The 25,735-nt window shown below is 40.3% G+C and overlaps 1 protein-coding gene across 5 annotated transcripts in view; it reads right to left on the minus strand.

The window, feature by feature from the left end:
• Positions 1-25,735, minus strand: part of KLHL13 (kelch like family member 13) — a gene marked incomplete at its 5' end in the record, with an annotated part of 253,589 nt that overhangs the window by 26,906 nt on the left and 200,948 nt on the right. For all 5 annotated transcript variants that reach the window (XM_079765874.1, XM_079765872.1, XM_079765873.1 and 2 more), the window contains 2 exons: positions 12,208-12,404; positions 12,913-13,045. In XM_079765874.1, coding sequence (XP_079622000.1) covers positions 12,208-12,404; positions 12,913-13,045 — 330 coding nt within the window. The remainder of the gene's footprint in view (positions 1-12,207; positions 12,405-12,912; positions 13,046-25,735) is intronic.

A 25,735-nucleotide genomic window follows, 5' to 3' on the forward strand; every position in this document is an offset into this window, starting at 1 on the left:
GGGGCATGCAGAAGGCAGCAGATCCATGATTCTCTCTTATCATTGATGTTTCTATCTCTCTCTCCCTTCCTCTCTGAAATCAATAAAAATATATATTAAAAAAAAAAAAATATATATATATATATATATATATATATATATATATATATATATTTCCAAAAGGTAAAACATACAGTTATAATAAGTGCTTGAAATAGGCTAACAAATCAACATTCTAGTTACAGGAAAATTGTCTATATTGCAAAATTACTGTGATATCAATTTCAAATAAACTTTTTTGTTTTTGATAAGGCAGTTCCATCTTTAATTTTTTAAAAAATCTTTATCATTGATGCCCAGCTGGTGTTGCTCAGTGGTTAAGCATAAACCTAAATTTTTTTATTGTTGAAAGTATTACATATGGCCCCTTTTCTCCCCCATCGGCCCCCCCTCTAGTTTCCCTCCAGCCCCCTCCCCTGCCCCAGGCCCTCACCACCCCACTGTTTGCGTCCATGGGTTATGCATATATACATATAATGTCTTTGGTTAATTACCTCCCACCCTCCCCCACCTTCCTAAATAGAGTTATCTAGAAAAAAATTATTTTCTAATACGTTAAATTTTGATAATCATATACTTTTATACCTTTTCATAAATTGTGCTTTATCCAGTTTGGTACTTTTCTTTCAGGTAAAGGAACTGATCACAACCAATGTCTAAAATTATAAGGACTAAACTTTGGTATTTGAGAATGAATAGGTCAAGGATGTTGCTTGTTCATGATTAGTTCCAAAAAATCATGACACTATGCCTAGTTTGCCTCAGGATGACCATATGTTGCTAGGATCAGTGTAAAGCAATAAAAAATGTAAGCATTGTGTTATTATTAGATTAGACATACATTTTTAAAAACATATTCAATACAGTTTACTTTTTCTTGAAATGACTTTGCTATATGATGTCAATGCACAAAACTAGAGGAAAGATGCTTATAGCTCTTGAGAGGAATGGCCTTGTATGACTAAATTAAAAATTCATTTAGTACCCAGATTCAATAATGACGACAAGCAGTATCTTGGGGAATACACAAACTTCACTTGGGCTAATTGAGCAATGGAGAAGACAATATGAGTCAAAACTACACCATGCTGCCATAAAACCCTTAAAAATAGCAGTTAGTTTAAAAGATTAAAAGTAATTGTGAGACACCAGTCTGAGTACTTTAGAATGGCAATAAACAAACAAAACACACTTTCAATAGGCCAGTTAATGAACTGTTGGCTGACTTTAAAAGATAAGAGGCAGCTTATTAATAAAACCATTAAGGACACATTCTCTTGAAACTTAGAGTTTTAAAGATAAGGCTCCATGCTTAATAAATGTAAATTTGAAGGCTTAACAAAAATTATTTACCAATATTAAAATTGGTATGAGGTAAAATCAATTACAGGAAAAATGTATTTTCTATCAAAATTTACTATTGTCACAATTCTCAATCAGAAAAGCAAACTCTAGAAATCTTCTTGGCAATATTTCTTTGCAACCAAAATATTCTGTTTCCTAGAAGAAAAATGTAAGGATCTCAACTAAAATAAGGCACTGTATTCAGGAACCAGATGACTACTAAACAGTTCATTGGTTCGTAGTTGTATATGCTCTCTCTTATCTATTAAAGAGGGCTAAAAATAGTTCAATGGGTCACGTGTTTTGATAGACTCAAAACTCATATTCTTAAAGGTTTACATATAGGTTAGTTCTTTTCAAGTCCTAGATTCCAGAGATAAGAAAAATGGCAGCGGAACAGACAGACATGCCCCGAGCCTTGTCCCGGAGCAGATAGAAAGAACAGCTGAAATGAATAACATCCAACCTGAATTGGCGAAGGAGACTCAGCGGGTGAGACAGTTTGCAGTTGGGAAGGGCATAGGATCCTTGGAGAAAGGTAAAATCAAGGAACTGGACAGGAGAGTCTGCCAGACCTCTGAGCCCAGAGGGTAAGAGGGAATCCGCACAGCACCAAGCCACACCCCTGGGGACAGGCACAGCATCTGACTGTGGAAAGAGGGTCCACAGGACTGCTGGATGGCAGGGGATTCTAGATCTGGGTCCACAGTCACAAAAGGCTGAACCCAGAGGGTGCAGCCTGAAGGGCTGGCCAGACCATGCAGCACCGGCAGGAGAGGAGTGCACAGAGACCCAGTCTCTCCCCTCTTTGTAGCCTGAGCCTTTCTCCACTGAGCCTACTTCATAGGACCTTTTGGATACAGACACCCGTGGCTGGGGTGAGGGAGAAGGTGCGGACCCCTGGAGGCTGGGGAGAGTGGGGGGTCCAGGAGAAATGGCAGCGTGTCTGGTGCTGAGTCATACCTGAGCCCAGGACCTGGGCAGCCATTTTGTCCTGAAGAGATAGCCCCTCCATCCAGTTTCCAGGCAACCAATACAGCCACACCCAGATCCCACCCTGAATAGTAAAAAGGATTTGAGAAAAAAAAATCCAAATAATCCCTGAGAGTCCAAAGGGACTGGCCTAAAGGCAGTACAGAAGACTGGGATCTTAAGCCAGACAAAGGAATGACACTTCACTTTTTCATTTTTATTTTTTTTATTATAATTATTTTATCTCTTTTTTCTTTTTTCTTTGTTTCCCTGTTTTGATTTGATGCTTTATTTTCTATTTCTTTTCACATTATTTTTCCATCACTCTATTTTATTTTATTTTTATTTACTATTTTTTATTTTTTATACCAATTTTGAAATCAATTTTTTTGTAAATTTATTATCATTATTATTTTCTTCTCGTTCTCTTTCTTCTTATCCACCCATCCCCTTTGTACTTCCTCTACACTGAACTGAGGCCCTCCCCATATTCATCCAATTCTTAACCTTATTTTTTGTATATAAACTCAGCCTCTACAGATTCTGCCCCCACCCTCTTTGCTGGGTGTTTGGTGTTTGTATTCTTTTTGGTTTATCTATTGGTTCTGTGGTGTTTTTCCATATATATATATATATATATATATATATATATATATATATATGAAGAAAAAGGAGAATTTTATATATATAGGAAAAGGAAGAAAAAGGAGAATTTTATATATATAGAGAAAGGAAGAAAAAGGAGAATTTTATATATGTTTTTATACTTTTATATGTTTATATTATTTTTGTTTTATCTATTTGTTCTGTGGTGTCTTCCCCCATATATATATTCTCCTTTTTCTTCCTTTTTCTTTTCTCTCTTATATTTTCTCTCTCTATGGTATGATTTGTGCTCTCTTTTCTCTCCCTTAATTCTCTTTTCTCAGGTGGTTACTTATAATGGGGTCATTGGTGTTGTGAGTATATTCGTGTTTTGTTCCCTTTGTGTTGTGTCTTGTCGAGGTGAATTTTATCCTGTCTGGCAAGGAGCTAGAGAGTGAGCCACATTAACCAGACACCTGGAGAGGAAACTCCATCCATGAACGGGTCAATAACACCCCAGACACAACTACAGAGGCAGGAAGAAGGCGGCAGTGAGGGAGAGAGTGTGAGTGAGGGAGGGAGCCAAAGAGGAGTGTGTGGTCATGTGGGATGTGTGTGTGTGTATGTCAGTAAGGCACAGCTAGATCCTGCAGGACCTTCAGGGGCAGGCTAACCAGTCTCGCCTAACTAGGCAGCCTCTGCTACCATTGTGAACAGTACCGGGAGGCAGGCTTATCCTCAGAGGCCTAGCCTTTTTGAAGGGGAGTGCTGCTGTAACTGGGAGCCCAGCCTCACCTCCACCCAGGGTGCCCTCAGAGAACACCTGGGACTCTACAGCCACCCCTGCCAGGGACCTGCTACCTCAACTGTGGCCCCACAGTCAACGAGTATCCAGCCACCCTGGGTGCAGGCTCCTGTGAGTTCTGAAGCGTGCTCCCCTCTGATCGGCCCAACACTTTAGCCCAGGGCACTGCAACCACGTGAGCAGCAGACACGTGAGCAGCCCGCTCTTGTCCAAAGAGCAGCAGCGTCATGTGGCCTGCCCCTGTCCAAGGAGCAGCAGCTGTATAAGTGCCCCACTCCCCCATCCGAGGAGCAGGAACGATGTGAGCAGCCCGCCCCATCCGAGGAGCAGCAGCCGCAAGAGCAGCCCGCCCATGATTGAGGAGCGACAGCCCCACACAGCCTGCCCCCATCTGAGGAGCAGTGGCTGCGTGCAGCCCACACCCTGCACCTGTCCGAGGAGCAGCAGCTATGTGAGCAACCTGCCCCTGTCCGAGGAGCAGCAGTGGTGTGAGCAGCCCACCCCTGTACAAGGAACAGCAGCACCACAAGCAGCCCACAGCCATTCGAGTAGCAGCAGCCACCCGAGCAGCCCGCCCACATCCAAGGAGCAGCAGCCCTGCACAGCCTGCACTGGTCCAAGGATCAGCAGCCACACACAGCCTACACCAGTCCGATGAGCAGCAGCTGGGTGAACAGCCCGCCCACAGCCGATGAGCAGCAGCTGCACGTGCAACTCACTCCTGCCCAAGGAGCAGCAGCCACTCAAGCAGCCCATCCCATCCAAGGAGCAGCAGCTGTGTGAGCAGCCCACCCCCGTATGAGGAACAGCAGCGCCGTGAGCAACCCACCCCCATTCAAGGAGCAGAAGCCGCCCAAGCAGCCTGCTCCAGACAAAGGAGCAGCAGCCACACGAGCAGAACGCCCATGTCCGAGGAGAAGCAGCCACACACAGCCTGCACCTAACTGACAAGCAGCAGCTGGGTGAGCGGCCTGCTCCCATCTGAGGAACAGCAGCTGTACGTGCAGCTCACTCCCACCTGAGGAGCAACAGCCAAGCAATCAGCCCATTCCCTGTCCGAGGAGCAGCAGCTGCGCGAGGAGCATGCACCAGTACAAGGAGCACCAGCCCGGCAATCAACCTGCTCCTGTCCAAGAAGTGGCAGTCTCACGAGCAGCCCGCCTCATCTGAGGAACAGCAGCAGTGTGCAGACAGCCCTGATCCGTGGAGCAGCAGCCACGTGAGCAGCCCACCCCCCATCCAAGGAACAGCAGCTGTGTGAGCAGCCTCCCACAACAGCCAGAGGAGACACCACTGCTGTGAACAGCACCCACTGGTGGAGCCACTGCCAACTGAGGAGCAGTCACTTCAGCGACAGCCTGAGGAGCAACCGCAGCCCGAGGAGCCACTACCACCCAAGGAGCAGCCCCTGCATGACTCGACATCTAGATCAGTCAGTGAGACCAAAATAGGGTAAACAAAGAAACCCTCAAAGGAAAGAAAAGGAGGAATCCTCAGAAAAGCAGCTAAGTGAAACAGAGACAAGAAATATGTCAGAAAAAGAATTCAGAATAAGGGTCATACAGTACATAAACTGGATGAAGGAAAAAATCAACAACTTATGTAAGAATCAAGAAGAAATGGATGAAAAAATCAATAACTTATGTAAGAATCAAGAAATGAAAAGTGATATAGCGGCAATAAAAAACACCATGGAAAGTATCAACAGTAGACTAGAAGAAGCAGAGGACTGAATTAGCGAATTAGAAGACATGGAAGCAAAACACACCAAAACTGAACTGCAATTGGAGAAACAAATTAAAAGACAGGAGGAGAGCCTAAGGGAGCTAAGGGACAACATGAAGCGAAGCAACATATGAATAATAGGGGTGCCAGAACAACAGGAAGAGGAAAAAGGGTTAGAAAACCTATTTGAAGAAATAATGTCAGAAAACTTCCCTGATGTGGGGAATAAAAAAGTCACAAACAGATAGTCCCAAACAAGATGAACCCAAAAGGACCCACACCAAGACACATCATAATTACTATGCCAAATGTTCAGGACAAAGAGAGAAACTTAAGGGCTGCAAGAGAGAGACAGAAACGTATACAAGGGAGCTCCCATTAGATTATCAAATGATCTCTCAACAGAAACACATCAGGCCAGAAAAGAATAGAAGGAAATTTACAAAGTGATGTAAAGCAAGGGACTGAATCCAACAATACTCTACCCAGCAAGACTATCATTCAAAATAGAAGGGGAAATAAGGAGCTTCACTGATAAAAAAAAAAAAAAAAGGCTAAGGGAATTTATCACTACCAAGCCAGCAATGCAAGAAATGCTGAAGGGACTGGAGTAAAAAGAAGAAATAAAAAGGTAAGAAAGAACACAGGCACAAAAAATAAAAATGGCTACAAACAATTACCTTTCAATAATAACTTTAAACATAATGGACTAAATGCTACAATCAAAAGACATTGAATGGGTGAATGGATAAAAAAACATGACCCATACATATGCTGTCTACAAGAGACCCACCTCAGAAAAAGGGACTCATATAGACTGAAAGTAAAGGGATGGAAAAATATCTTTGAAGCAAATGGAAATGAAAAAAAAAAAAGCTGGGGTAGCATTACTTATATCTATAAATATAGACCTCAAAATGAAGGCCATAACAAGAGATATGGAAGGCCATTTCATAATACTAAAGGGATTGATAAAACAAGAGGATATATCCCTGATAAACATATATGCACCCAATGCAGGAGCACCTAAATACAGAAAAAAAAAAACACTCCTGGAAGATATCAAGGGAGAGATCAACAACAATACAATCATAGTAGGGGACTTTAATACACCACTGACATCACTGGATAAATACTCTAGACAAAAAATAAGCTAAGAAACAGCAATCTTAAATTACTCACAAGATCAGATGGACTTAATAGACATCTTCAAAACATTTCACACCAAAGCCACGGAATATAGGTTCTTCTCTAATGCATATGGGACATTTTCAAAAATAGACCACATATTGGGTCACAAGCAAAGTCTACCCAAATTCAAGAAGATTGAAATCATATTAAGCATTTTCTCAGACCACAATGGCATAATATTAGAAATAAACTACAATAAAAACATGCCAAAAAATTCAAACACTTGGAAGCTGAATAGCATGCTATTAAACAGTGATTGGGTTACCAAAGAGATCAAAGAAGAAATTAAAAACATCCTGGAAACTAATGAAAATAAAAACACAACAATCCAAAATCTATGGGAGACAATGAAAGCAGTCCTGAGAGGGAAGTTTATAGTGCTACAGGCCTAACTCAAAAAAAAAAAAAAAAAAAGAAAAAGAAAAAGAAAAAATGGTAATAAATCATCTAACTCTACATCTCAAAGAATTAGAAAGAGAGCAACAAGAAAAGCCCAGAGTGAGTAGTAGGAAGGAGATAATAAAGATCAGAGCAGAAATCAATGACATAGAGACAAAAAAAAAAAACAATACAAAAGATTAATGAAAGCAAGAGCTGGTTCTTTGAAAGGATAAGCAAGATTGATGAACCTCTAGCCAGGCTCACCAAGAAGCAAAGAGAGAGGACTTGAATAAACAAAATCAAAAATGAAAGAGGCAAAATAACAACAGACCCCACAGAAATACAAAGGATTGTTTAAAAATACTATGAACAAGTCTATTCCAACAAAGTGGACAACCTGGAGGAAATGGGCATGTTCCTAGAAAAATACAACGTTCCAAAACTCAATCAGGAAGATTCTAAAAATCTAAATAGGCCAATAACTATGAAAGAAATTGAAGCAGTCACCAAAAAGCTTCCAACATACAAAAGTCCGGGGCCAGACGGCTTCACAGGGGAGTTTTACCAAACATTCAAGGAAGAACTAAAATCTATCCTCCTCAGACTATTCCAAAAAATTCAAGAGGTAGGAACACTTCCAAGCTCATTGTATGAAGCCAGCATCACCCTAATACCAAAACGAGATAAAGACAACACAATTAAAGAGAAATACAGGCCAATATCCCTCATGAACATAGATGCCAAAATCCTCAACAAAATTCTAGAAAATCAAATCCAGCAGCACATCAGAAAGATCATACACCATGACCAAGTAGGATTTATCCAGGGGATGCAAGTATGGTACAATATTCACAAAGCAATAAACGTGATATATCACATAAACAAATTGAGAGATAAAAATCACACAGTCATATCAATTGATGCAGAAAAAGAATCTGACAAAATCCAAACCCCTTTCTTGATAAAAATGCTCAGCAAGGTGGGAATAGAAGGTTCATACCTCAACATAATAGAAGTCATATATGACAAACCCACAGCCAACATCATACTCAATGGGCAAAAACTAAAACCATTTCCCCTAAGAACAGGAACAAGATAGGGATGCCCACTCTCACCACTCCTGTTCAACATAGTACTGGAAGTATTAGCCATTGTGATCAGACAAGAAGAAGAAGTAAAAGGCATCCAAATTGGAAAAGAAGAAGTGAAGCTGTCCTTATTTGCAGATGACATGATGATGTACATAGAAAACCCTAAAGACTTCATCAAAAAATTATTAGGCTTAATAAATGAATTCGGCAATGTATTAGGATACAAAATTAATGCCAAAAAATCTATGGCATTTTTATACACCAATAATGAACTTACAGGAAGAGAGACTAAAAATGCAATCCCATTTACCATTGCAGCAAAATATTAAGATACCTAGGAATAATCTTAATGAAGGAGGTAAAAGACCTATACGCGGAAAACTACAGGACGCTAAATAAAGAGATAGAGGAAGACGTAAACAGATGGAAGAACATACCGTGTTCATGTATTGGTAGAATCAACATCATTAAAATGTCCATACTACCCAATGCAATCTATAGATTCAATGCACTCCCCATTAAAATACCAATGGCATATTTCGCAGACTTAGAACGAACTTTCCAAAAATTCATCTGGAATAAAAAAAGACCCCGAATAGCCACAGTAATCCTGAGAAAGAAGAACAAAGTAGGTGGGATCTCAATACCAGATTTCAAGCTGTATTACAAAGCCACTGTTCTCAAAACAGCCTGGTACTGGCAAAAGAACAGATATATAGATCAATGGAATAGAATAGAAAACCCAGAAATTGACGCAAACCACTATGCTCAATTAATATTAGACAAAGGAGGCATGAACATACAATGGAGTCACGACAGTCTCTTCAATAAATGGTGTTGGGAAAATTGGACAGATACATGCAAAAAAAATGAAACTAGACCACCAACTTACACCCTACACAAAAATAAACTCAAAATGGATAAAGGACTTAAATATAAGATGGGAAACCATAAAAATACTAGAGGAATCCATAGGCAGCAAAATCTCAGACATATGCCAAAGCAATTTCTTCACAGATACTGCTCCTAGGGCAATGGAAACTAAAGAGAAAATAAACGAATGGGACTACATCAAAATAAAAAGCTTTTTCACAGCAATAGAAACCATCAACAAAACAATAAGAAAGCCCACTGCATGGGAGAATATATTTGCCAATGTTATCACTGATAAGGGCTTAATCTCCAACATCTACAGGGAACTCTTACAACTTAACAAAAGGAAGTTAAACAACCCAATCAAAAAATGGGCAATGGACCTAAATAGAATCTTTTCGAAAGAAGACATTAGGAAGGCCAAGAGGCATGTGAAAACATGATCAAAGTCACTAATCATCCGAGAGATGCAAATCAAAAGGACAATGAGGAACCATCTCACACCTGTCAGAATGTCTATCATCAACAAATCAACAAACAACAAGTGCTGGTGAGGATGCAGAGAAAAAGGAACCCTCGTGCACTGCTGGTGGGAATGCAGACTGGTGCAGCCACTGTGGAGAACAGTATGGAGTTTCCTCAAAAAACTAAAAAAGGAACTTCCATTTGACCCTGTGATCCCACTTCTAGGAATATATCCCAAGAAATTAGAAACACCAATTAGAAAGGATATATGCACCCCTATGTTCATAGCAGCACAATTTACAATAGCTAAGATTTGGAGACAGCCTAAGTGCCCATCAGCCGATGAGTGGATTAAAAAACTGTGGTACATCTACACAATGGAATACTACACTGCAGTAAAAAAAGGAGTTCTTACCATTTGCAACAGCATGGATGGAACTGGAGACCATTATGCTAAGTGAAATAAGCCAGTCAGTGAAAGATAAATATCACATGATCTCACTCATTTATGGAATATAATGAATATAAACTGATGAACAAAAATAGATCCAGAGACAGAGAAACATGGATCAGACCATTAAACCTGAGAGGGTAGGTAGGGGAGGGAAGGGGTAAAGGGGAGAAATCAACCAAAGGACTTATATGCATGCACATAAGCCTAACCAATGGACACAGACAACAGGGGGGTGAGGGAATGAAGGTGGGGATAGGGGGGCTAATGTGGAAATAAGGACCCATATGTAACACTGTAATCAATCAATAAATAAAAAGAATAAAATGAGCTAAAAAAAAAAAGACCTAGATTCCATATTTAAAGGAAGAAGAAAGATTGCTGAGCCTATTTGAAAAGACTTCTAGAAGCTCAAATTATGTTTTCACAGAATTCCATTTAACTTCTGTTGTAAAAAATCATTAAGGTGAATAAATCCAAATTAAAATATATAATACTAGAGGCCCGGTGCACGAATTCGTGCATGGGTGGGGTCCCTTGGGGTGGCCTGTGGGATTGGGCCTCAGCTTCACAGACCCACAGCCCCCAGCTTTGGAGCCCCACAGCCCTGCAGCCTCACCTGGCACCCTGCCTTGGCCTCATACTGCCCCCTCACCTGCTCCACCATTCTGCCTGTGGGGCAATAGATTGGGGCCGGGGCCCCCCACCCCGCTCCCTCATCGCCTTGGAGCTGGGTGGTAGCCCCACCCCCCGCCGCCACTGCTGGTCGCCATCTGCAAGGCAATCGATTGGGGCCAGACCCCCGGCCACCACTGCTGGTCACTGTCTACAGTGTGATTGGTGGGGCAATCAGGCCCCCGCTTGCACCCACCTTGGCCTGGCACCACCTGCTCACCTGCTCCACCATCGTGCAGCAGTCCTGCTCTCATCAGGCTCCATCAGAGCCGGCAGCACCTCCAGTGCCACCTGCTGCCAGCACCACATCTCCAACACTCGCCATGTTCCGCGCCGCCCCCTGGTGGTCAGCGCACGTCATAGCGAGCGGTCAAACTCCCAGTCAAGGGGACAATTTGCATATTAGGTTTTTATTATATAGGACTAGAGGCCAAATGCATGAAAACTCATGCAAGAGTAGGTCTTCCTTTCCCTGGCCTCCAGCACTGGCTTCCCTCCTGCACCCAGGACCTGGGCTTCCCTCCTCTGGCCGCCAGCAGGCAATCAGGACCCAGGCTGCTTCCCTCCTCCAGCTTCCAGGACTCAGGCTGGCTTCCCTTGGGCTTCCCGAGGTACCCGGTACCCAGGCTGGCTTCCCTCCAGCTGCCTACAGGCACCCAGGCTCCAGCTTCATCAGGAAGGATGTCTGGAATGATGTCCAGAAGGACATTCACTCTAATTAGCATATTACCCTTTTATTATTATAGACTAGAGGCCCGGTGCACAAAAATTCGTGCACTGGAAGAGGGGATCTCTCAGCCCAGCCTGCCCCCTTTCACAGTCCGGGAGCCCTCAGGGGATGTCCTAAGCCACAGTCTGGCCTCCCTCTGCAGGAGGCAACCAGGCCGATCAGGGGAAGATGCTGCCCCCATCACCCCGCTGCTGCTGCCACTGCCGGCCACCACGGCTGCCAGCCCTCGGCCCTCACTTCTTAGTGCTGGCTCCGCCCCTACCCACTGGTAGATGAGGGGTGATCTCGGGCCAGGCTGGCTGTGAGAGGGCCGGTGGGAGGTTGAGGCATAGCAGGTCGCACCCTGTCTAGCATCTGCGGAGGCATGGCGCTGGGACCAGGCCCATGCTGCTGCCTCTATGGCTGCCTCTGAGGAAGGGGCAGCATTGGGACCAGGACTGCACAGCCCCCTCTCCCGCTGCCTCTCCCATGCCGCCACCTCTCCCACGCTGCCGACCCTCTGCCCTCACAGCCACTGTGGCTTTGTCTGGAAGGACGTCAGGAAGGATGTCCAGAAGATGTCCGGTCTATCCAGTCTAATTAGCATATTACCTTTTTATTAGTATAGATTGTCAAAAAGATTAAGGTATATATTGTTATCAAATATTATTACTGTCTGGTGTCATCTGATTATACAGAAGGCTTTTATTAAATGACTGTCCTTTGTAGATATACACCTGTACTGTTTTCCTCTCAACTTGCTTCCAAACCACATACTATGTGACACCCCTCTCTAATGGCCAGTTTTACATGTGTAAACAAAAGATTCATAAGTCTGCTCTAAACAGGGGATATCAGAGTCTACTGCAGAAAAGGTTTTGAGGATTTGAAAATGTCTTACCCCAGATATGAGAAACACTTTGCAGAAGTCCAAAACTGGCAGAATCTGTAGAAAACTGGCAGCTTCCAGTGTATCTTGAAGGTTGTCCATATTAAGAGAAAGTTTTGCAGTATAAATGAAATCAATAATTTTCCTTAAACCGACTTTGCTCACGCCATGAAGCTTAATGCACATTAAATCTTGTTCTTTCATTCCACCTTAAATAAAAAGACATTCAATTAAATGAAAACAGGTAATTTAATTAAGGTCAAACTCATTTCTGCTGCTAATTAGATACAATAAAATAAAAACAAGTTTTATTCTGCATGAGCATTCATGTCAGTTAGGCTTCTGCATAATTTATAATTAAAAGAGTGTACTTAAAAGGAGTATTTCTATACTAATGTTCCCCTGTCACTTCGTATCTTTTGATGAATGAAAGATTCTAGTAGTGGGACCCAGAGTCTCTGATGCCCATTCATATTTGTGTCTAGGGGAAATAAAAGCAGTGAAATAAAGGAGGATGGAAGTATGAAAGAGGTACATACATTTCTCAAGTTTAAAAAGCACCAACCACACTTACTTGTATATTCCTTTTGAAACTGTTTCTTCTTATAAAGACACAGACCAAAAGACTTGAATGCACTTTAGAAATAAAAAAAAAACTTGAACACACATTTTTCATATTGTTGTAACATGGATGCAGAGTTCAAAAAGGCAACCTACCTGTGAACATAGCCTTGAAGTAATCACTGGCAGAGGCCATCATGACTCTATGCACAGGGAAGGCATCATCCGTGTCACCTGGCATCAGGGTCACATCACAAAGCAAGCCTTCATGTCGAAGCTGGTCAAAGCCCTACAACAAGAACATGAGTTGCACCACTAATCAAGGTAAAATGGGTATACAAACCTCCATGTGCTAAAATTCTGTTTACATACTAATGTGAGTGCCATCTATTTGGAAAGTAAAGACAATAGAATAATTACTCAGAAGACAAAAAAATAGAACAGCTTACTTGATATTTGACTATATTTAATTCATTGTAGATAAAATATAACATTAAGACTAATTTAAATTAAGAACAAATAAGGAGAAAGCTATATTCATTCACTTTTTTACACAAACATTGGCTTTTACCTTATTTTGGAAAACAATTACCACGAATACTTTCATTTCCTCATGTGCAGAATTATGGTGTTAGACTACCATTATTTTCCATAATAATATATTTATTAAGAGTCCTTTTACAAACCTTACTGAGATACATTGTTTTTGTTTGAGGAGTTGTTTATTTGTTTGTTTGTTTGTTTGTTTGTTTGTTTTGAGAAATAGAGAGCATTTGTGTTGGCTGCAAGATAGGAGTTCCTTTCTACCAACTAGAATGTTTCATCTCTTTGAGAATAGGGATGGTGTCTTAGGTATCCTTGTACTCTGTACATTGCTGCTGCTTGATCAATTATCTTTCAAGTTTTGGATTTAATTATCGTTGAAAAAAGGAGCGCAGGAGACATAATTGTTCCCAAATATCTAAAGTCTAGTGAGGAATTAATAGGCTAGCAACCACAGAACAACTAGGCGGTTGTTTCTTTGGTCCTCTCTGGGGAGAATGAAACACATTAAGTTTATAATAGGAGAGCAAACGCACAAAAAAAGAGATAATACACAATTTAATAGTGAGGCTCAAAATGAAGATTTTGCCAATATTGAGTCTGCAGTTTCAAAAATGGAAATGTGTTTTTATAAAAAATCATAAGATACTCATACAAATTACTTTCTAATAATAGAATGTAATATAATACAGAATGTAATACAACAGGAACAGTAAAGATTACTCTGCCCCTTCATATTTTAATGACCTCAAATAAAACTTTTATTTAAAATTATGTTTCATGGATTTACAAAGCAAAAGGCATGACATACCAAAAAATGCAGTTTTAGAAATATTGATCCTACACATATGTATGTAATCTAAACCTCAGTCTAAATGTTTTCTCATCATAACTTTTAAATTGCTTTTTAAAGAAATGCTTGGATCTACAGAACTGGAACTTCAAAAGAGATAATGTGATCCAGCCACTTTCTCTCTGGAGAGATATATATTTTTATTTTAAACATATTTATACAACATACATATGTATCATATTTTCTCTTTCTAATAGTGATTGACATATGTTTTTGTTCACGAGTATCAAATCTTTCAGAAATGACCCTTTCCTTTATAAACATAAACATTATATACCCCATGCTCGCTATTTTCATTGTTAAATCATCTCCTTTCCTGTTACTTATTAAAAGTAGATGTAGAAAGAGATGCCAATTTTAGGGGAATATTCTAATGCAGAAGGCAAGAAGTAGCTTTTTGAAAATTCATATATGCAGTCTAAATTGCAATAAGTGTAAGGGGGTTGCCTTTCAAATGTAGATGAGCATTGGGAAGTACTGAATGAAAACACTGGACCCAATGGGATGGTCAAGCAATACAGAAAGAGGGAAGGAACCATCAGCTAGAAGAGTTGAGGGACTAGTATGTTTAAATTCCCCAGTGCTTGGCACTTGCTTGGAATTTAATAAATGTTCAATTGGTAAATGAACAAACAAACTAAATTTTCCTCATAAACCACCACTTGGTATTTTAAAACCATGTAGTCACAATGGGAAGAACTATAATTTTCTGACAAGCCTACTAGAAACCAGGAACTTTATTTGTGAAACTTCTCCCAATAATAAAATAAATTGTACCTATAGTGTTTATTTGTGGTAAACTGTACAAGCCAAGATAAGACAAAAGGAATTAAACCAAGGTTTAGGGGGTGGGGGGAGGTTGGCTCCCAAGGGCTTGCTTTTTTGTCTCCCTCAATTAAATTTCAGATTAAAAAATTAAATGTCTACTTGTTGTAAAAATATGAAAGAATATAAATAGAAAACTAAAAGTCCACCTCTTCTAAGTACCAGGACTAACTACTGTTAACAGTTTAATTTATAATATTAAAAGCATAATATACTAATTAGACAGACAAGCTTCTGGACAAAGCCAGGGCTGCAAGGGAAGCCTGGGTCCCAGGTGCCTGCTGGAGGCCAGAGGGAAGCCCGGGGCCTGGGTGCCAGAGGGAAGCTGGTGCCTGGAGCTGGGGGAAGGAAGGCCTACTGTTACATGAATTTCATGCATTGGGCCTCTAGTATCTACACTAATAAAAGAGTAAGATGAAAATTGACCGTATCTTCGCGACACCCACCAGCCAATCAGGAGTGAGTATGCAAATTAACCCAACAAAGATGGCGGGTCAATTTGCATATGCAGGCACTGAGAGGCCGGGGGGGTGGGACACTTGCATCGTTGCCATGGTGATGACGCAGGCATTCCACACCGCCCCATCCGCTCAGGGCTTCTGGGCAGTGTGGGAAGGGGGAAAGGTGGCTCCGGCCAGAGCGAAGGCAGTGCCAGCAGCCAGGGGAAGGAAGATTCTTGCATGAATCTTCGCTCCGGCAGGAGCAAAGGCAGTGCCAGCAGCCAGGGGAACGAAGATTCTTGCATGAATCTTCGTGCATCGGGCTTCTAGTATATATATAATTGACCCTTGAACAACATGGGGTTGAACTGCATGGTTCCACTTATACCTGTATTTTTTTCAATAAATACTGCAAATGTATTTATCTTCCTTATGTGATCCTTAATAAAATTTTCTTTTCTATAGCTTATTTCATTGTACAATACAGTATATAATACATATAACATGCAAAATACCTGTTAATCAACTATGTTATAGGTAAGGCTTCTAGTCAACAGTAGACTATTAGTAGTTAAGTTTTTGGAGGCATCAAGTTATATATGGATTTGTGACTATGCTGGGGAAATAGGGGTGTCAGCACCCCTTACCTGTGTTGTTCAAGGATCAACTGTACTTCTAGGCGCGCTCGCACGCATGTGTGTGTGTGTATGTGTGTATGTGTGCGCGCGCATGAGCGCGCACACGTGTATAATCTATCTTTGGCTTGTATGTACACAGGAATTATTATTTTATATTTTTTTTACTTATTTCAGAGAGGAAGGAAGAGGGAGAAAGCGGTAGAAACATCAATGATGACAGAGAATCATTGACTTGCTGCCTCCTGCATGCCCCACACTAGGGATCGAGCCCAAAACCTAGGCATGTGCCCTGACTGGGAATCGAACCATGACATCTTGGTTCATAGGTCGATGCTCAACCACTGAGCAAAGAATATGCAGTTTTAAAGAATTATTAATAGCCACTAGCAAGTAAAAGCATATGGTTTCTCTTGTGAATTTATTACACCTTGGGTATTGGCTAAAAAGAGAGATGTCACGATACCAATGAAATGAGACTAAGTACTGAATGCTGCCTTATTTTATTCATCAAATAATTTTTGAATCTTCTTCTCTGAGATATATGTAGATAATATTTTGAAAGGTAATCATGGCTTATTCAGCCTAAAGCAATGATTTATTTTCTTCTGTCAAAAAAAAAAAAAACTTCTTGGCTTATTCACAAGCACTCCTGTGTTTCAAACATTCCTACAAATATTTTATACTAGAAATTGAGCATCATGATGTATGTCATTTCTCATTTGGTCCATACTCCATTAAAACTACTTGTTGAGGTATATATTTAATCCTCAAATTCTGAACAGCTCAGCTAAGACACCAGGAGCTTTTACCCTCTGCACAAACTTGATAATCTTGCTTCTCTTTACAAGATCTTAAAAAAAACCCACCTCTAATCTTTCTCAATTAATCTGGAATCCTCAAAGAAAAGAAGATGAGGCTCCTAGATCACTTTTGGCACATTCTGAGTATCTTCTCTTGTAAGCTTAATTTATCTGTCTTTGGCAAACTGTCTACTTTTGTGAGGTTTTGCATTTATTTTCAGTGCATATAGTTTCCCTTTCTATCTGTTTCACAGCCTTTATTTTCATACGCATAAATAAATAATCTCACTCTCCAATTCCATATTTGCTAATTTTATTCCTGATTATCTATCTTTATCCAAATAAGATGTGTCAATTCAGACTTTTTTCATACGGATTCTAAATATCTTGTTTGCATGTGGTTATCTGGATATCCTAGCTCTGTCTAAAGAAAAAAAAATAAAATTGCTTTTCCAACATAATTTGTTGTACAGAAGCAGGCAGTCATTTCTCTAAACAATTTTTCTATAGTTAAGTAGTCACTGAACATCGTTGGTAGGTCCTGTGACTTAAAGCGAAACAACATATAACAAAACCAATTTTACCACAGGTTAATTGATATAAACGAGAATTAAATTTCTATGGCATCTCATCAACATTATAATGAAATGATGTTGAATGAAGCAATGTTATTCCAGGATGTTGTACACTAATCTTATAGAGAATGCACACATTAAAAGAAAAAGTGGAAGGGGTCATTCTTCTCCACAATTCTCATCTGCCCTCTATATAGCAGTCTCCTGTTATCCACAGTTTAGCTTTCCATGGTTTCAGTTATCTGTGGTCAACCATAATCTGAAAGTATTAAGTGGAAAATTCCAGAAATAAACAATTCATAAAATTTAAATTGCATGCTGTTCTGAGTAGTGTGATGAAAACGTATGCTACTCTGCTTTGTCCTGCCTGGGAGAGATGTGAATCATCCCTTTTTGTCCAGCATCTCCAGGCTGTATATATGGTCTTCACCCATTAGTCACTAGGAGTCATCTCCATGATCAGATCAGTATCATCAGAGAGAGAAAGGGGGAAAGGAAGGGAGGGAGGGAAGGAAGGAGGAGACCAGACCACATTCACATAACTATCCTATCTAATAATAGAGTAACATGTAAATTACCATCACTCCGCTACGCCCACGATTGGGCGGCGGGAGGCTGGGGGGCGGGACTCAGGGTGGCCTATCCGGCCATTGAGAGGCACGGATCCGCTGCCACTGAGGGGGGCTACCCTGTTGTTGAGAGGCGCAGGGGGCGGGAGATCAACGGCCAGATCGAGGCCAGATCCGCGGCCGCTGAGGGGGCCTGTGCGGACATCCAGCTGCATCTCTCAATGGCAGGGTAGCCAGGTGTCCACGGCAGCCCCCCTCAGCAGCTGTTGAGAGGCGCAGGGGGCGGGAGTCCCACCCCCTGCGCCGCTCAACAGCAGGGTAGCCCCCCTCAGCGGCCACGGACCATCAAAAGCGTGGCAGCTGGATGCCTTTCCACTCAGGCACCAGGCCTTTCAGAAGCCTCTGCCGCGCTGGAGGCTTCTGAAAGGCCTGGTGCAACAGCGGACAGGCACCCAAGTACTATTAAATAGAGTTAGGTATATATGTAATTCCCTGAAGGACTGAATATTTTAAATAAGTTTGATAAATTTTAAAATGACCATATTAGAACAGAAGAGGATACATGTTGACATTACACAACTATAGTATAGAAATCAGATGAGCTACAAATAATTAATACCAAAAATTGGTTGGTTATCAATAAATTTTAAATTAAATATAATGCCATTGTGAAAAAAGCTTGATTGATACTGGTACTCAGGTATTAAAAAGAAATTTGATAAGCAAATCTTTTCACTAAATTCTGCATTGGAAATAACTTATTAGTATATTCTATCTAGTTTTGATCAGTGAAATTTCAAAAAATAAATGGAGTAAAAAGAAACTGCATCTTGAGAAGAACAATACAAATTATTAATAAAAATATGTTTTATGAACAAAGGTTAAGGAATTAAAAAAGTAAATTAAGCAATGGGTTTACTTCAATCTTTAAGTAAATGTAATGTATTTTATTAAAACAATACAATCGCTATGTTTTATAAGGTTGCTCTTCATTTATTTCAGGGGACAGAAAAGAAACAGATGCACATCTAAGATAGATATATAGATTGAATATAGAACTTTATATTAATGTTAATTAAACTCTGCTCTCATTATATGACACTTCTTGGAGTAAAAAAAAAAGCTTCTAATGGTCTTCTATCATTGCATTATATCACAATATAAGACTTTAAAGACTTCTCTAATCTTGCTCCAATTTAACTGCTCAACCTTATTTTTCATTATGTCCCTAAGTACTCTGACTCATCTTATCAGATTGTTCTCCAGACTATCTGATTGGTAAAAACCCAGACTTACTCCTTTTCTAGTAACTTTATGCCATTGTCTTTCACTTAGAATATCCTCTCTCCTTCAAAGCCTAGTTAAAATTTGACCTCCTTTGGGGTATTATACTAAGAGATATAAGTCAGAAAAAGACAAATACCATATGATTTCACTTATATGTAGAATATGAAAAACAAAATATATGAACAAACAAAACAGGAACAAACTCATAGATAACAGAACAAATTGAAGGTCAACAGATGGCATGGGAGTTGTGGAGATGTGTGAAGGGATTAAAAAGTACAAATTGCCAGTTACAAAAATAGTCATAGGAATGTAAAGTACAGCATAGAAAATACAGTCAATAATACTGTAATGACTGTGGATGGTATCAGATGGGAACCAGACTTATTGGGGTGACCATTTTGTAAGGCATATAAATGTCTAATCACTATGTTATACATATGACACTAATATGACATTTTATAACATCTGTAATTGGAAAATAAATTGTTTTAATTGACCTCCTTTGTAAAGCTATCTCTAACCAAAACTCTAGAATAATTAGACACCTGTAGTGGGTCTCACAAGTTAGCATTTAATTATATCCTATAGATTTCTGTGTCCAGCAAAGATGAAGTTATAGGGACTGGATTTATTTTACTGCTTGAAACAACTTAAAACCAGACAAAATGAAAAAAAAATAAGAGTGTATGAAAGAGAAGGGTCTGTGCAAGATGAGAAATGAATTAGATGAGCCCCATGACTGCTTACTGCCTGAACTGTCCAATTACAGGCAGTAGGAGCTCAGGTGAAACCTGGCATCTTCCCAAGATTGAGAGTCTGGGGAAGTTAAGTCAGCCAGGTTTGTAGGGCAGAATACAAGAGGAGAGATCTGCACAGAGTGACAGAAATCTAAAACCAGTTCCCCTCAAGTATTCAGGAGTGTTCTAAGTGCATTTGTCTGGGGAAAGAGACATCTGAAAGAACAAACATCATTATCCAAGGCTCACAAAGAGCTGAGAATAGTTCCTATCCAACCCACAAGGGCGGAAACCTTACAATTCCTGCGCTTTAGATAGAGTACTCAAAAGTATTTGCCTCAGTACTGGAGAAAAGTTTGTCCTAGAGAAAATGTTACTCTGGTTATACCTCATAAAGCTTAAAAGTAAATGTCTTAATAGACATTTATTAAGTATTTACCATGTACCCCACCAGTCGATTATAGACATTCAAAAACAACAAATTAGATCCTAGATCTTGGATCTCACAGATAGGTGATATTAACAGGGACTAAGAGGGAGGGACTGAAGAAGCCACTAACTCTGCCTGGGTCACACAAACTCCAACTTCAAAAGGCATTGAAAGTAACTATCAGGGAATGTATCCATGGAAGAGACTGTTTTACGAAGTCTCACTATGCAGGATTATGCACTGAATAACTATTGTGGGAAGGACATGCGATTAGGCCAAAACAAGAACTCTAATTTTACCACTTGCTATATAAGATGTATCATTATGAGTGAATAAGGATTTACCAAACAGAAAAAGTAAAATATGGGCATTTCAGGGACAGGAAATGGGTGCAAAGACACTGAAGTGTGAAGGAATAATATATGTATAGAGAATAGTAAAAAATCAAAAGTTTTCCAGGCATTTGCCTTTAATATCTGTCCCATTAATTCTAAGGTAAAGCAGAAGCAAAGATTATATCACTTAATGGATAATGGATTAGAGATTGGCAAGATTGGAGTTATGGCAGAACAACAAGGACTATAAAATCAAAGCTGCTGAAAGAAAATCTTGTAAATCATGTGTATAATAAGATATTTGTACCAAGAATATATAAAGAACTCTTCCAACTGAATTATATATATATATATATATATATATATATATATATATATATATATGCCAAGCGACTGGAACAACAGAACAATCGGAATGACCAGTTGCTATGCAGTGGTCAACTGGCCTGATTGGGGCCCCGATCAGCCTCCCCCAACCTCCCACGGCCCTTCCCCCAACCAGGCCTGCCCCTGATCAGCCCCCCCACCCCAATCAGGAGCGGGGCCAGCCAGCCAACCTCCCATGGTCCCTCCCCCCCGCCGGCCAATTGGCCCCCATTGGGCCAGGAGGACGAACCCCATCCATGCACGAATTCATGCATCAGGCCTCTAGTAGAAAGATAAATAACCAAATTAAAAACTGGGCAAAGGATCTGAATAGACAGTTCTTCAAAGATGATATAGAGATGGCCATAAACACAAATGAAAAGATGCTTAACATCATTAGGATGAGGGAAATACAAATCAAAACCACAAGATACTACTTAACACATACTAGTATGGCTATAATAAAGAAGACATAATAAGTGTTGGCAAGAAAATGGAAAAGTTGGAAACCCCATACACTGCCCAAGGAAATGTGAAATGGTATAGTCACTTTGGAAAACACTCTGGAAGTTCCTTTTTTAAAAAAAAAAAAATTAGGCATAGAATAACTATATGAACCACCAATTCCATTCCTAGGTGTACATAAAAGATCATTGAAAACATGTCCACACAGACACTTGTACATGTATGTTCATAGTAGCATTATTTATGCATGCTACAATGTGGATGAACATTGAAAGCATTATGCTGAGTAAAAGAAATCAGTCACAAAAGACCACATACTGTATAATTCCATTTATATGAAATGCTCAGAATAAGCAAATCTATAGAGACAGAGAGTAGATTAATGTTTGCTTAGAGTTAAAGAAGGGGTTTGGGGATAAGTGAGGAGTGATTGTTAATGGATACAGGTTTGTTTTTGAGGGGATGATAATGTTCTACAATGGATTATGGTGATATCTGAAAAACACTATGAATATATTAAAAACCATTGAATTGGCCCTGACAAGTGTGATTGGTTTAGTATCAACCCATGCACCAAAATGTTGCCAGTTCGATTCTTGGTCAGGGAACATGCCCAGGTTGCAGGTTTCATCCTCTATCAGGTGCATACAGATGTTTCTCTCTCTCTCTCCCTCCCTCTCTCTCTAAAAAAAAAATCAAAGATATTTAAATGTATGTATGATACAAATAAATAAGTAAAAACCATTGAATTGTACACTTTAAATGGGTGAATACATGCTATATAAATTTTTCTCTCATAAAGCTGTTACTTTTAAGCAATGAAGGTGCTAGGAAGGGTTTGAGTCAATGAAGTACCTACCATAGGATGGGGTAGTAAAAGTACTAGTAAGATGATGACAACCTGGGTAACAGAATGAAGTCAAAGGAGGGAAGTTGTCCATAATACCCACAGCTGGAGTAGCAGGAAAGGAGTGAGGAAAATGAAATAATCCTTGTTTTTTACCAGTTACTACTTAAGCAAACCTTACTTAATCTTCCTTACTTGAGTAAGTCTTTTGCACTGTTAATTCCATCCTGGATTCTCCTGAGATTTATTCAAGGTCCAAGCTTATTAGGTATCAAAATTCTTTCCAGGCACTTTCTTTGACAGCTTAGTTTGCTAAAGCCTACTTAATGGAGACGACTAATCTGTTAGAGCAGATCAGGACCACCAGATGGACACTTTATTTGGCAAACCCATCACTTCTGATCAGCTACATTTTCTCTGACACCTTCCCTGTTTGGCTCAAATGGAAGGAAAATAAATCATGCACCTTACTTTCCCATAAATTGTCACATTTAATCCTCATATCTCTTACCCATATTACAGATAAGGACGCTGGCCTAAAGAGGATAAATGACTTTCCCAAAGTCACTTAACTATCTGGTAAGTGGTAAAACTAGGATTCCACTTATGGCCTAAATACACGTCCTTCCATCCTTCCAACTACAGTTATGCAGTGGGTAATTCTTCAGAATGAAACTTCTTAAAACAGCCTTTCCCCCTGGATCTGTTCCCCTGACAGGTACTTTCAATGCTTTTGAAGCTGGAGTTTGTGTGATTGCTAATTTTAAAACAATGATAGCATTTACACATTAAACACTTCTCTAGCTTGTTCCCTTGACAACCACACACCTAAGATTAGATACCAAAAAAAGGTCCCTGTTACTGCTTGTACTTAACAATCTCCATTTGTGAGAACATAATTTTAATAGACTTTTAAAGAGTATACAAAAGTTTTCAAAAGCAATATAAATTGGTAGCTCTATGCCACCACAGAAAATATTAATACATTAAAAAATCAGTTTAGAAAAGATTATCTTTACTTAATACAAACTCTCAGGTTATTTTCACATCACTGTGCCTACAATCAGCCTGGATCAACAAAGGCTGAGCTAAAACTTGACAGAGCTAAGGGTTCTAAGACACAGCTACACTTGTTTTGTCAACCATTATATATTTTTTAAATTACAAAGGTAATGTGCAAAAATATTTCCATTTAAAACAAATTAAACAGTGAAGGGTTATACAGAACACAAAGTGCAAGACATCCTTCACCAGGTTCTCCTGATTACATTCATGTATATGTATGCATATCATATATTTTTCTACAAATAGATGGAATTGTACAATATATATTGACCTACTACTATTTTAATAGCTTTATTGAGGTGTAGCTAACATACCATACCATTTACCCATTAAAAGTGTACAATTCAGTGTTTTTTAGTATATTCACAAATAATATGTGCAACCATCTTCACAATAATTGTAGGATATTTTCATCACCTCAGAAAGAAACCCTAACCCTTAAGCTATCAACCTTGTGTCCTCGCATTTTCTCCAGCCCTAAGCAACCAGTAGCCCACTTTCTGCCTCTATTGGTTTCCCTATTCTGGACATCCTATCTAATAATAGAGTAATATGCAAATTAACCATCACTCCACAACAAAAATGGCGGCCCCCATATCCACAAGATGGTGGCGACCAGTCTGCTCAGCTCTGCTGCTGGAGTGTCCAGCCTGTCGGCAGGATCCGCCCCCAGACATGGCAGTCAGAGCCGGGACAGCAGGGCATGGAGGCTTCGGTGGCAGTGGGGAAGCCCCAGGCCCTGCAAACAGAGCCAGGACAGCAGGGCATGGTGGCTTCCGTGGCAGCGGGGAAGCCCCAGGCCCTGCAAACAGAGCCGAGCTGGGACAGCAGGGCATGGGGGCTTCCCTGGCAGCGGCGCAGCCCCAGGCCCTGCAAACAGAGCCGGGCCGGGACAGCAGGGCATGGAGGCTTCCGTGGCAGTGGAGAAGCCCCAGGCCCTGCAAACAGTGCCCAGACAGCAGGGCATGGTGGCTTCCGTGGCAGTGGAGAAGCCCCAGGCCCTGCAAACAGAGCCTGGACAGCAGGGCATGGGGGCTTCCTTAGTGTGTCAGTGTCCTCAAAGCTCCCAGGCCTGGCAGACAGAGCACACTGCAGGGCATTGGGGCTTCCTTCACATGGCACATGGCGGAGGCAGGCAGAGAGCGGAGAGCAGGGTATGGGGGCTTCATCTCCATGGCTGCAGCGAAACCTCCAGGTCCGTAGAGAGCAGAGAACCACAGGGAGTGGGCCTAAGCCATCAGTAGGACATCCCCTGAGAGCTCCTGGATTGTAGAGGGTGCAGGTTGGGCTGAGGGACCCCCGTGCATGAATTTCGTGCACCGGGCCTCTAGTTTCATATAAATGGAATCATATAATATGTGGTATTTTGTTACTAACTTTTTTCATGTATCATAATGTTTTCAAGGTTCATCCACATGTAGCATGTATCAGTACTTCATTCCTTTATACAGCTGAATAATATCCCATTGTATGAATATACCACATCTGTCCTCTTACTTTTTTCATTTTATATAATCTATCCATTCAATACATACAGATCTGTCTCGATTTTTTTCAGTGACTGCACATTATTACATAGTTGACAGAACATAATTTAGGTAGCCATTTTCCTATGGATGGATAATTAAAGTACTTCCATTGTTTCCCCATTATAACTTTAACTTATCTCCACATGATATGAGGGTTTCAGAAAGGGAGATGTCATCTGTCTTGATGAAAGGCAGACTTAGCCTCTAGAACAGTGGTTCTAAAATTATGTTTCTCAGACCTGTAGTATCACCTGGGAACTTACTAGAAATGCACATTTCTGGACCCCACCCCCCATTTTTTATTCAAAAAACGGGGTGGGGACCAGTTCACACTGTTTTAACAGCCATCCTCTTAGTGATTCTGATATGCACTAAAATTTGAGAACCACTGCTTTAAATCTGTGTCATTGCACTGCAGTGGCTTTTATTATTTGGTTTAAAATACATTTTAAAAATTAGCAGAACCACAAAAATTGGCATCTACACATGACTATGGTCATGGATAGGGCAGAAGTATAGTGGAGCGGTACATGAATCTCTTTGTATTTTCTTTAGAGAAAGTACTTTAATATAACAAAAATTCTTTCCTCTCATGCTTCTCCTATCTGCTTGACCCATTATTCTCTCCATCCATAGCTTTCCAAAACCAACAATTAAACCATTTACATAAAC

Source organism: Cnephaeus nilssonii, assembly GCF_951640355.1.
Source record: "Cnephaeus nilssonii genome assembly, chromosome: X".
Lineage (NCBI taxonomy): Eukaryota > Metazoa > Chordata > Mammalia > Chiroptera > Vespertilionidae > Cnephaeus > Cnephaeus nilssonii.